This window comes from Poecilia formosa, unplaced genomic scaffold (assembly GCF_000485575.1).
Source record: "Poecilia formosa unplaced genomic scaffold, Poecilia_formosa-5.1.2 Scaffold72, whole genome shotgun sequence".
Taxonomy (NCBI): Eukaryota; Metazoa; Chordata; class Actinopteri; order Cyprinodontiformes; family Poeciliidae; genus Poecilia; species Poecilia formosa.
The window spans coordinates 2,583,961-2,596,524 of record NW_006800011.1 but is presented as its reverse complement, the minus strand read 5'-3'; the positions used below and the strand labels follow the sequence as shown (position 1 = coordinate 2,596,524).

Below are 12,564 nucleotides of genomic sequence, written 5' to 3'. Positions count from 1 at the left end.
TTTTCTAATTTTTTATTCTTCTTCATGATATCAAAAAAGATTATTTTTTTAGTCATTTTTTATACATATATTTTAGTACTAATCTGAAATTGTGCTCAGCTTTCCAAAAATGTGTTTAATCAAAGTTCATTCATGATTTATCAAGGAGCAAACTGCTTTTACAAATTGAGACAAGATGATTTGTATAAACTTTTTTTAAAATGTCTTTTTAGTTCACGTTAACTTATGTCAATAAATTTTTTATGAAAATGTGAAAAAGTCAGAATCAAACCTAAAAGATATATTTGTCACCAACAATATTTTAAAAATATTACATAATCTCTGTATATTGGCACCTTTTTGTACTATTTTATTAAATTTCAACAAATGTAAAGCCTAGAAGTCTGTCTACAAATGTTATTTTTTTCTACCTGTCTTATATTAACCCACACCCACAGGTAATGGTGATTTTCTATCACCAAAAAGTTAATAATTCAAACAGATTATTGGCTTTATGGTGATAGTGGAAAAATATGACAGTCTTCTCCCATAAAAAACCTTTTTGCTACTGATTTATTACATGTTGGAGAAGAACATTGGTCTTGATTAATGCCTCTAAATAAAATCATGTAAAGGTCAATATTTCAATATCTTGTTATAATAATTTTGCAAGAAAGCAAAAATACATAAAATATATTATTACACAGACACATGACAAGAACATTCATGAATATAAACATTTTAATAAAAAAGTTCTACAAGGCTTTTACTATTTTACATTATTGCATACATTGACAGGAGATTTGGAAACACAACAAAATAAACAAGATTTAAGAATTGGGTTTTTAGTGGTCTTCAAATAAAGAAACTTATTAAAATAAATAAACCATCCAAGCTGCCACAACAACATAAACATTTTTCTATATAATCTAAACCAAGTACTCACAAAGTACTGATATGAGTTCATCTGCTACTGTTGTACAAAGTCCATGTTACAAACAGAGATAAACAAATAGTAATATTAATCAGTCAGTGTATGTAAAACTGTTTTGTATTAATATAAACCATTTGAAAAGTATTATAAGTTCAATAAAAAAACTGTAAAGATGGCGAGAAAGAAAAAAAAGCTAAAAGTTGAATCTCCACTTCCTCTTTATGTGTTAGCACAGATGCTAGCAGACGTAAGCTATAATTTTATGTAGAAGTAAAAATAACTTTTTATTTTTGCTGATGGAAGCCTCATTTGTACAATGTTCAACTCAGATGGTAATAAAAAGAAATCACCACCTGTTTATGGATTAAAATAAACCTCAAAAATCCCTAAAAATACAAAGCTAGCATTAAGCTAGCATTAGCACAGTTTCAAGAACAGTTTAAAGCACCAATAATCTATTCCCATGAAGCTTGTAGGATTTTTCATAATCAAATAAGTCTGAGGATATTGTTTAATTTAGCTCTTCCAATGCTTTGAGTGCTAACCAGATACTCTTTCCCTCAGTGAAGCAAGTTTACGCTTAGCTAGAAAGGTCCAGAAGGTAAGTCTAAAAATAGCTGGTGTTAGCTCCAATTCTTAAGATTTCCTCTGTTTCCTATGCATGAATACAGTTTAACTACACAAATCATGTCATTTATGCCAGTAACCCTCCAAACGCTACATTGTCATTACAACCATTATAAACAGGAGATATTTTATTTTCTGTTGGTTTCCAATTATTTGCTATTTGTTACTTGTCTGTTGTTAAAAATGTCTCTGCCATCATTGCTGGACACGTGAACAAGGATTGTGGTGAAACTTTTTGTTATTTAGCAAGGTTCTACAGTGATAGGTGCAGAATAATTGAGTTTCTTGTCTGTCTTTCGTTAAAGCACAAGTTTTGTATTTAACTACATGCTGTTCTGCACAAAACTGACCAGAGTGGTAAGTGTGGTGTTAGGATCCAGAATTGTCACCAAAGGCACATTTATTTCTGTCTCCTGGTAGATTTTGTTCTGCAGAGTCATGGCCAGCATTGAGTCAATGCCCAGTGCTGACAAACAGGAGTCATCATCAACTTTTCCAGCATCTATATTGAGCATTTCACTGACTATTATCCGCACTGTCTCATAAGCTGTAAAGGAATGCTGAACTTTGGGGGTTTTGTGTATTTCATCTTTAATTGCTGTTTCCACTAAAGTCGCCATTCGCTCCCTGAGAGATGGATTTTGGGAAAGGACGTGCAAGCTGAGGTTCTTGAAGTTGAATTTGCAAATTACTTGCTGCGGTCTGTTCATAACTAGACACCTTTGAAGTGTCTTGTGAACTTCATGTACACCCATTGTCATCATCCCCTTGGTCTCCAAGAACTTTTGAAAGTGGCCTTTGTTGAGCAGTAGACCAAGATTCAGGGGACCCCAGTTGATGGACTGTCCGGCAAGCCCAAGGTTTCTCCGGTAATGACAGAATGTGTCAAGAAAAGCATTGGCTGCTGCATAGTTACACTGTGAGGCATTTCCAATGAATGATGAGATCGAGGAGTAGCATACAAAGTAGTCTAATTTGTTGTGAAGAGTTGCAAAGTGGAGATTCAGAGTGCCACTGACTTTGGGTTTTAGCACCTTTCTGAACAGCGACTCATCAAGGGATTCAATGAGGGAATCATGCAGCACCGCAGCACTATGAAACACTCCTTTGATTGGACAAGATGGAAACCTTCCCCCAATTTTGGTGATGGAATCCACCACCTGCTTTGACTCTGAAACATCACACTGGATGTTTAGGACAGAAACCCCACTTCTTTTCTGAAGGAGATCCAACTGAAAGCGGATTTCATCAGATGGGACACTTCTTGACAGGACTGCAATGCAACCTCCACCGTTGTGTGCAATGAACTTAACAGTCTCCAGACCCAAACCAGACAGGCCTCCAGTTACTATATAAACACATCTCTGTTCAAAGAGTCGTGCAGGTTTGGTAGGCAAAGAGCGGTGAGTACATTTAAGCCAATCCAATCCTTTATCAAGAACAACCTGCTGCACCGTTGCTGTTGTGAAAGAGGACTCGATTTTAGGCTCTTTCACATGAAGGATCTCCTCTCTATGCGGCAGACAATCTGGATCAAGGCTTAGAGACAGAAGCCAGTTAGAAATATTTCTTTTTTGTGCCTCTAGATTCGGTTTCTGGAGAACATAAGCCACATCAAGGTGGTGCACATGAATGTTTTTATCATTCAATGTAGTGTTGCTTGTGGCGACTGAGAGTGACATGTGACTGCTGAAGACAAAGATGACGTGCTTCACAGTGTCACTATTGCCAAACAATCCCTCAAATGATTGATTAAATGGCGGTAGAAAAAGCAAAGCATCAAAATTTGTCGATTCCCTGGTAACACTAGCTTGACAGGAAACGTTCCAGCCTGACCTGTTTGCTGTGAGGGCAAGAACTTGTATGAGAACAGCAGCTGAGTCTGGAGAGATGATTACCAACTTTTTGTGCCTTCCTCTAACTTCACACAGCAGCCTCTGCAAGATCTCCCACGCCAGGATGAGGAAGGACACACATGGTGTCTCTCGAAAAAAGGGAAATGCTTTTGTGCCATAGCACACTGCTTCAGGAATCAAGATCTTCGAAGCTGCAGGAACTGGATAACATGAAGCAATTTGGTCTCCCAGTTTTAGAGTTTTGACGTCTTTGCCAACACCTGAGACAATGCCACTAAAATCTAAAGCCAGAAGGTCATGATTCTCTGTCACATGCTTGCTCCAGTAGAAGGTTCTGCCAAAATTGAAATGGGAAGTGCTGACCGGGAAGTAGTCGGATGAATGTATGCAGACATTTGTCAGCTGAATTTCAACTAAGCTTTCTGGAACTGGACTCTTATCAGAGTTATTTTTAGAGACTTGACACAAATTTTCTATTCCATAAGGACTGGTAGTCTGTAGGACAAACTCTCTTGACTGGCCGGCTGTTATTGCCTCTGCACATAAATCACTGTCTTTAACTGGAGTTTGTGCTATCCTTGTTGTTGATGCCTGCCCTTTGCTGATCCTTACATCTTGTTGTTGTTTGGTTTTAATTACACAAGCCAATGTTTGGATGTCTTCACTTGTCACAGAAGCCAGATCAATATGCTGGAAATGAATGTCTGCGATCTCAGCCGAGCAGGACCTCATCATACCAGAAAGCACAAAACCAGGACTCACATGGTCCACCGTCAATTCTGTTGATCTGTAAGTTATGACATTGATGGCACACAAACGTTTGGTCTCTTTGACAGACAAAACAATGTGACGAAATGTCTCACAACAAGTCACAAAGCTCTCCAGAATCATTTCAGAGGACAAGTGAGTCAGGTTCTCCACACCCCAAATGAAGAGAACTTTCTTCAGATTGTCATTGCTGTTCAATGAATGAATCACTAGGCATTTTACTTCATCTGCACTTAACTTCTTTCTGATCCCTACAATGACCGAATCAGTGCATATGTACGGTCTTAAACCTTTAGCAATGCCCATGTGATCTTCAAAGATGATGGCTTTTATCTTAGAGCCATCCACATCTCTCTCTTCTGCTAATGCAACTGTTTCACTATGAAAAAACAATGATTTGGTAACATCTGAACTTTGGACCAAAAAGGAAATCCTTACACCCTTAAATTCCACCAATACCTTCCCATCTTTGGTAGAAAAGCAACCACACACCTCAAGGAAATCTTGAGTCTCTTGAGTTGTCCGAAGATACATGACCATTGTCTCCTGCAGGACTTCTGAAATAGCAATGCTTGCGATCTGTGATGGGAATCCCTGCTTGGATCCTTGTTGTCCCATTGCTACAACTGCAGCCATTTGAATTAAATAATCCAGTACCACAGGGTGAATGAAATGTTTATGGAGACTTTTCAGAATGTCCTCTGGAACCTGAAAAGCGGTCACAGCTTCCTTGAATTTGTTGCCAAGACACACCTTGTTTAGATGCCTGAAAAGCGGGCCATACTCAAATCCAGCCTGAGAGAGAAGTGAATACATTTCTTGATGTGTCAGAATAATTTTGCACCTTTGGTAGATCACATCAAGACAAATGGTTGCTTCCTCTAGCAGTGGTTGCTGATCTTTATACCTGCATGTGCCAGAGGCATGAACTGCAACAGGTGACTGTATTTTAAACAAAGCTTCCCCCTCTGATTGTTCCAGTGTCATCTTCAGTTTCTTAGAATTTGAGTTGAGAGTAAGCACACTCTCAAATTTTATACCTAGAGAGACGAGAGAGGCAGGCTTCTTTGGCTTCAGGTTGGCCATCACCAAGGCATAAGCTAGGTCAACATAAAATGCCCCTGGCACAATGGCAATGCCGTTGTTTTTATGCTCCCAGAGGTAGGGTGCAGTCTTCAAAGACAGTTCAATTGTGCATTCTTTCTTATCCCTTTTTATTTGGGACTCAAGTCCATCGCAAAAGTCATGAGATGGTTCATTATCTCCCCTTAAGGCTTCAAAATTCACATCATTCTTTGTGTTGTCAAACTGGTAGACTGGAGGAGTACTGGGTAATGTCTCACAACCCCTGAAAAGCTCCTTCCAGTCTACATTAATGCCAAGTTCAAACAGGCTGGCCAGAGTCGAGGAAATGGTGTCACAGTCTTTGTCTGGGTGGACTGACGGGAAAACTTTGGCTTCATCGCCAAGAGTTTCACAGATGTACCTTTGGAGAGCCATTCGAGGTCCAACCTCTACAAAGACCACATTTCCTTTTGCCGGTATCTCTTTGTGAACAGCACAAAGAGCTTTCTTTAATAAAACAGGCTCCCGGATGTTCTTAGCCCAGTATGCGCCAGAACTGAAATCCCCATCTGAAAGCCTCTCGCCAGTAACAGTGGAAAACAGGTGACACGCTATGCTTTTAGCATTCAAAAGGCCTATGCTGCTCTCAATGTCATCTAGAATTGGATCCATCATGTGGCTATGGTAAGCAGCAGGGACATCTAAGATATGGAGGAAGATATTTTCATCTGCAAATTTAATCCTCAGCATCTCATGGAGGGCATCCACTGAACCTGCATCACCTGACAAAGTGCAGGACTGAGGGCTGTTGAAAGCAGCAGCACAGATCTTGCCACCAAAGACTTTGAGAACTTCTAAAATCTTTTCTACAGCCACATTGCCGACGACAAGCATCTTTCCTCCTGTGACTCTACTCTGAAGAGCGCTGCGATGGTGCAACACTTTCACCGCATCGCAAAGAGACAAAAGACCTGAGCAGTGAGCCGCAGCGACCTCTCCAACAGAGTGGCCAAGCATGGCCGAAGGCTTAACACCCCACTGCTTCAGCAGGGTGGCAATCCCCACTTGTACTGCAAAAAGAAGAGGCTGGATGACATTTGGCTGGCCAATATCGACGCCATCACAGTCACTTTCGAGGAGTTTACTGATGTTGATGGGAGTGTACGTCTGAAAGGCAATTTCAACTTTTTGGATTGTCTCTTTGAAAGCAAGAACCTGCCTCATGAGCTGCCTGCACATGCCGCTGTAGCAAACCCCATTTCCACAAAACACAAAGACAACCTGGATGTCAGACTGAACCGACTGAACCGACTGAAACTCCATCTTTTGTGCCGATTTGAGCTGTTGTTGTAGCTCTGAGAGGGAAGATGTCAAAAAGGCTTTCCGATATTTGTGTTTGAAGTGACTCCTCCCACAAGCAGAGGTGTATGAAAGTGCCTGAAAGTCAAGTGTGTGACTGCTGCACAGTCTCTGGTAGGTGTCTGCAATGGTCATTATGAGTGATTTCTCAGAAGCAGCTGACAACACAAAGAGTTTTTGCCAAGCTTTTTTGGGAACTACTTGATGAATGTGTTCTCTTAAAATTACATGCGCATTTGCTCCCCCAAACCCAAAACTGTTGACCCCAGCTACCCTTCCTAGTGGTTGATTTGTCTCCCATCTTTCTAATTTGTCTGGTATTTTTAAATTCAGGGTTTGTGTATCTACACTTGAGTTGCCTCTGGAGTAGAAAACTGAGGGAACAATAGCTTGGTGCTTCATCATTATGAGTACCTTGATCAGTCCTGCCACTCCGGCTGCAGATTCGGTGTGTCCGATGTTGCCCTTCACCGAGCCAACCCAGAGTGTCTCTGAGTCTGGAGGTCTGGCTTTGGCAATGACATTTGAGATGCTAACTGCTTCTGTTAGGTCTCCAACTGGAGTCCCAGTCCCATGAGCTTCGATGTACTGGACATTCATGATGTCAGCATTGGAGTAGATTGTTCTGAGCAGCTCCTCTTGTTGCGTCACTGAAGGTTTGGTGAGAGGAGTCACCGAATGTCCGTCTTGGTTGACGGCAGTCTTGCAAATCACACCCCATATTTTATTGCAGTCCTTCAAGGCCTTTAAGTAGAAAAGAAGCGAAAATAATATTGATAAATATAGGTAATCTATCTAATGTATTAAAATCGTTCCTTTTAGTTCTATGATTCCTTCAAGAAAAGAAATAATTAGACGATCATCAGGTTTGAAAAACAACAAACGACATAAATCTTTCTGGATCAGGGTTGTCGAAACGTTTTGCAACATGGGCCAGAATCCCTATAATTACTCGGGGAGCCATATTGTTTTTCATTTTGTTGGGAATTTTTCTTTAAATGCTAGTCAATAAATTAAACGTGCAATATCCCAGTGAGAAAGGCGAAGTATTTCTTAGCTTGTTGGATATTTTTTTCTCCGGATTATTTGGTCTAGAAAATCTTTTAGTCTAATCCTAACAAAAAGAAAAATGTTCCTCAAAAATCCTTTCATTAACCAAGTCTAATAGAATAAAATGCTCCAGTCTTTTTTTTTTTAAGTAAAAAGTTGCTTGATTGCCACTTACTAGGAAATTAAAGGAAAACATTTACCATTAAAGAAGTTAAATCTGTCACTAAAACTCTCATTCTAAAAAAATCAGAAAAGTTTCCTCTGGAGAGCCAAATTCATGGCATTCTTAAACTGCAGTGGAGGGCCACACAGAATTGTTCCAAGGACCACAAATGGCCCCCGCGCCACACTTTAGATTGTTCTAAATGAAATCTTTTTAACCTTTTTCAGAGTCTTCAGGAGCAAAACGCCGCAGCCTTCTCCTCTCCCGTATCCGTCTGCGCTGGAGGAGAAAGGCTTGCTGGTTCCTTCAGGTGAAATCATCCTGGCTTTGCTGAGAGCAACAAACACTCTTGGCTCGATGATGCAGTTAACGCCTCCGCACAGTGCCATCTCACAGTCTCCTAGGACAAAACTGCATGCATTAGCATACAATTTTTTATAAAATATAAAGTACTTTAACCCTCTTTTGTCCCAGACCTTCTTTAAAGTTGTCTTGATCACTGGACATATGAACATACTGAACATCTTTAAACTTTTTACATTGAACTTTGGCTTCTTTTCTACTATTTTTGATCAATATCTAATAAGTTTGTGCATTTTAGTGAAGCCAATTACCTCTTGGCTATGAATAATTTGGTATAGAAAGGCTGCAGAAAATATTAACACTTAATCTAAAATGGAAACTTTTTGGCACTTTTTTACAAATATAGTCATATTTAGCTGAAAGAGGCATTCCTAAATATGTCTAGATTTGCCACTCATCATACAAGATTACATGGTGTAAACTTCATAGGATATTTTTGTTTACATCGACTAAATATTTTGAGATTTGAGACTAAATGTAAGCAATAAATGTCTATAAAGCACAGTGAGGCGTATTAGGCTTGTAATGCCTAATACGACAGCACTAAAAGGAAATAAATTTCCACCAAAAACAAAAAAATAAATTCGGATTAATCTTAGAAATTTTCTAGAAAAAAAGAAGATATTTCTGAGTTCTGAAAGTAAAATATTTCCAAGGAAAAACTCCAAAAGTCAAAAATATTTTACTTTTGAAACTCAAAAAATTCCAATTTCTTTCTTAGCAAATTTTTTCTTTTCAAACTCAGAAATTTTCATGTTTTTCTAGTAACTTTCTGAGATTAACCTCAACATTTTTGAGTTTTTGGCAGAAATTAACTCTTATTTTTTCTATCTACAATGGCCCTAATATGTCGTCGATAGTTTGGTTTATTAAATATAATATAATAAGGAACTGTGATGGATTTGTTTTGCTCTGGGCAACAGCACATGGAAAAACTGTTGATAGTTACCAGTGCAGTTCATTATACCAGGAACCACAGTGCCGCCTAGCGGTGACTGGAGAAAGTAGCTGCTCCTAAAGATTTCATTCCCAGATCGTATTATATGCAAAAATTACACTCAAGTAAGTAAAATAGAACTATTTCAACATAATTTTACTCAAATAAAGTAAAAAGTAATCCTCCAAGAAATTACTAAGAGTAAAAAAGTATTTGGTAAAAAGTTTACCAAACTTTTTACCAGTTTGGTAAACTGGTAACTGGTAATGTAAAAATCATTATATGATTTTTACACATCATTTAATGTGTAAAAATTACATAATCAGACAGACAAAATATAAAGTTAGGTGGAAATTTTGGTACTTTAAGGATGAAAATGACAATAATCCATATAAGTAATAAAAACTAATAAAATCAGACCAAAGAAATTTTTTCTAAATCAGTTTCTTTTAATAAAAAAAAAAAAACTTATGAAACTTTAATAGAAACTGAAAATATGTGTCTGTGTCTGGTGAATTTTTGGTTAAAAAAATGTTTGTTTTTCATTCAGTGGATAGAAAATCCAGAAATTTTACTCAAGTAAAAGTAGAAATACTTAATAGTAAAATACTAAAGTTAAAGTTCAGCATTACTAAAATATATTTTTTTAAAGTTACTCAAGTAAATTTAACTAGTTACAACCAAACTGTTTATATGCATACTGTTTTATATTAATTTCCTACAAGTTTTATTTATTTTTGCCCTCATTTTGTCTTTACTGCTTTTTAAAACCGAACATAAACGGCTGTAACTTCTCAGGCAGCCCTAAGAAAATCATATTAAAGAACATAACATGTAAGGGAAATGTTTTTGGATGTTTCTGCAGACTATCGAGGTAAATTAGAAATGCCTACCTTGCTTTATGGCCTGACAGGCGAGATGCAGAGCCACCAACGAAGAAGAGCAGGCGCTGTCGATGATGAGAGAAGGACCAGTGAGGTTAAAGGTGAAGGAAATCCTGTTGGCTGCGACGCTCACGGCCGTCCCGGTGCAGTTGTAATGTGTTATCGTCTCCGGCTTGTTACTCCTGATCATCTCATAGTCTCTGTTCATTAAACCTGCAGCATTAAAGCAGAACAGGCTAGAAAAATGCTTCCTCACGAGTCGGTGGGTTCAAAATGTAAAATATGAGAAGAGTTACCGATGTAAACGCCGGTTCTGGTTCCGCTGAGGCTCTCCATAGGTATTCCTGCGTCCTCTAAGGCTCTGTAGCTGCACTGCAGCAGCAGCTTCTGCTGCGGATCCATGAAGTCCGCTTCTACTTCAGGAATCCCAAAAAACGACGGATCAAACTCATTAAACCTGTAAAGAAATCAAAACAGATCTGTCATGACTCAGAGTCACAGAGTTAAGATGACAAGTTACATTTACTGGAGTAACATTTGGGGGGAAAATTACTTTTTAGTACTTTTACTTAGGCTGGACAAGATGGCTGAAAAAACATGTGTCTCATCAGTCGATATTTGATAATAATTGATTAGTTTTTTGTATAAATATCTGAAATACTACATTTGAAAAGTTGAAAATATGTGAGAAAAACTGAAATTTTTAGATTAATGTCAAAACTTTTCTAGAAAAAAAACATGGAAATCTCTGAGTTCGAACAGCAAAAAAAAAAACTAAAAAAAAAACTCAGTCTTGAGAACAATCTCAGAAATTTTATAGAAAAATCTGGAAAAGTTTGAGTTTCAAAAGTTTAAAATTTGCAAGAAAAACTCAGAATCAGAAGGTGGTGGCATGGCCTCCTGTCTTACTGTTCTTGGAAAATTTTTGAGATTAATTATTTTATTTTTTTAAATTTTTTTTTTAGTTTTTCTCGCTAATTTTGATTTTTGAAATTCAGAAATTTCCATGTTTTTCTAGAGAATTTCTCAGACTGATTTCAAGACTTCTGAGTTTTTTCTAGAATATTTTTGACTTTTCACATGCAGAAGTTTTTGTGTTTTTTAAGAATATTTCTGAGATTAATCTCAAAATTTCAGTTTTTTTCTTCCAAGTTTTTGACTTTTGAAACTGAAATTTCAATTTTTTTTCAATAAATTTTCTGAAATTGATCTCAAATCTAAATTTCTGATTTTGAGTTTTTATTGCAAATTTTCCACTTTTAAAACTCATTTTTCCAGAATATTTCTGAGAATAATCTCAAGACTTTAATTTTTTTTCTAGATTTTTTTACTTTTCAAAACTCAGAGATTTCCATGTTGTTGTTTTTTTTTACAATTTTTTTTTACAATTTCCAAGATTGATCTAAAAATTTCTGTATTGTTTTCTCGCAAATTTTTAACATTTCAAACTTCTACTCAAATTTCCACTTTTTTTTCTAGAAAAATTCTGAAGTTAATCTCAAATTTTCGGAGTTCTTTTTTTCAGAAATTTACGCCTATTTTTAATCTACAATTACCATAATACACGGTCATACATTTATTTACTGGTAGTGTAGAAAGAGCAAAACACAAAATCTAAGATACATTTTTCAGGTGATAATAAATTTGAAAATTATGTGATTAAGTGGATTTGAGCCCCATTGTGGTCTGTTACCCCTAAATAAACAGAAGTATTTTTTCCCCATATATCAGACCTGATGACTCTCCTCACCCTTTTATAAGCGCAGCTTTCGCTGTTTGGCTCTTTCCGGGTTTGGTGACGTCAGCGTCGCGCCAGAAGTTGCCGTCGAATCTCTCAGCTGGAATGTCCGACACGCAATTCCTTCCCTCCTGCAGAACTTTCCAGAAATTATCCAGTCCCTCACCTAACGTAGAGTAGAAGTCAATAAATTACCTTTAACAACCGATGCGACCGCCAGCAGCCAGTGAAATCACCTCCAGGGAAATTACATCCCATCCCGATAACAGCGACGTCCTCATCGGCGTCCGCCATCTTTATTTAGGAAGTTGATTGAGCGTCTTTAAGCTTCTTCGTGGTAAAACTAGTGTCCAGTGAAACATGGAGGCTTCTGCAGCTTTTCTTTAACCCGCTGCCTGCTTATAAATACTGGGACAGAAAAGAGACAACTGGGGTTTGTTCGGGTCGGTGTGTTTTTCTCGGAACCAAATCTCTTAATTGCAGGTTAAAATGATCCGATAACCATTAATTATCCCAGACAAAGGAGCTTTCTGTGGATTTCAGCTCATCTGTTTTTGTTGGTGTTTTGTATGAATGTATTTTATAATTTTATAATCAACTGGTGGGTTTTATTTTTGTATCATTTCTATTTACATTCTCTCTACTTTCCTGCTTTGCTAACTTGTTTTTAAGTACATTTCCATTGTGAAATGTAAGCTACAATTTAGTCTAAATTTTAAAATTGGTAATATTTTTTTTAAAGAAATGGCTTTTTAGTATTTTACATGTTTCATTTACATAAAACATGTTAATTTCATAATGTTAAGACTTTTGGACTAGATTTTTTTTTACACATATTTAA

At 37.3% G+C, this 12,564-nt stretch overlaps 1 protein-coding gene across 1 annotated transcript; it reads right to left on the bottom strand.

Moving 5' to 3' along the window:
• Nucleotides 1-836: 836 nt before the first annotated feature.
• On the bottom strand, nucleotides 837-12,274 carry LOC103140566 (probable polyketide synthase 16). Its single transcript, XM_007555774.2, has 6 exons — nucleotides 11,960-12,274; nucleotides 11,736-11,889; nucleotides 10,282-10,442; nucleotides 9,995-10,198; nucleotides 8,020-8,201; nucleotides 837-7,332 (listed from the first exon to the last, which is right to left on the bottom strand). Exons 1-6 carry the CDS (start codon nucleotides 12,015-12,017, stop codon nucleotides 1,864-1,866), a joined length of 6,228 nt encoding a protein of 2,075 aa, XP_007555836.1. The 5' UTR covers nucleotides 12,018-12,274; the 3' UTR covers nucleotides 837-1,863.
• Nucleotides 12,275-12,564: the final 290 nt, after the last annotated feature.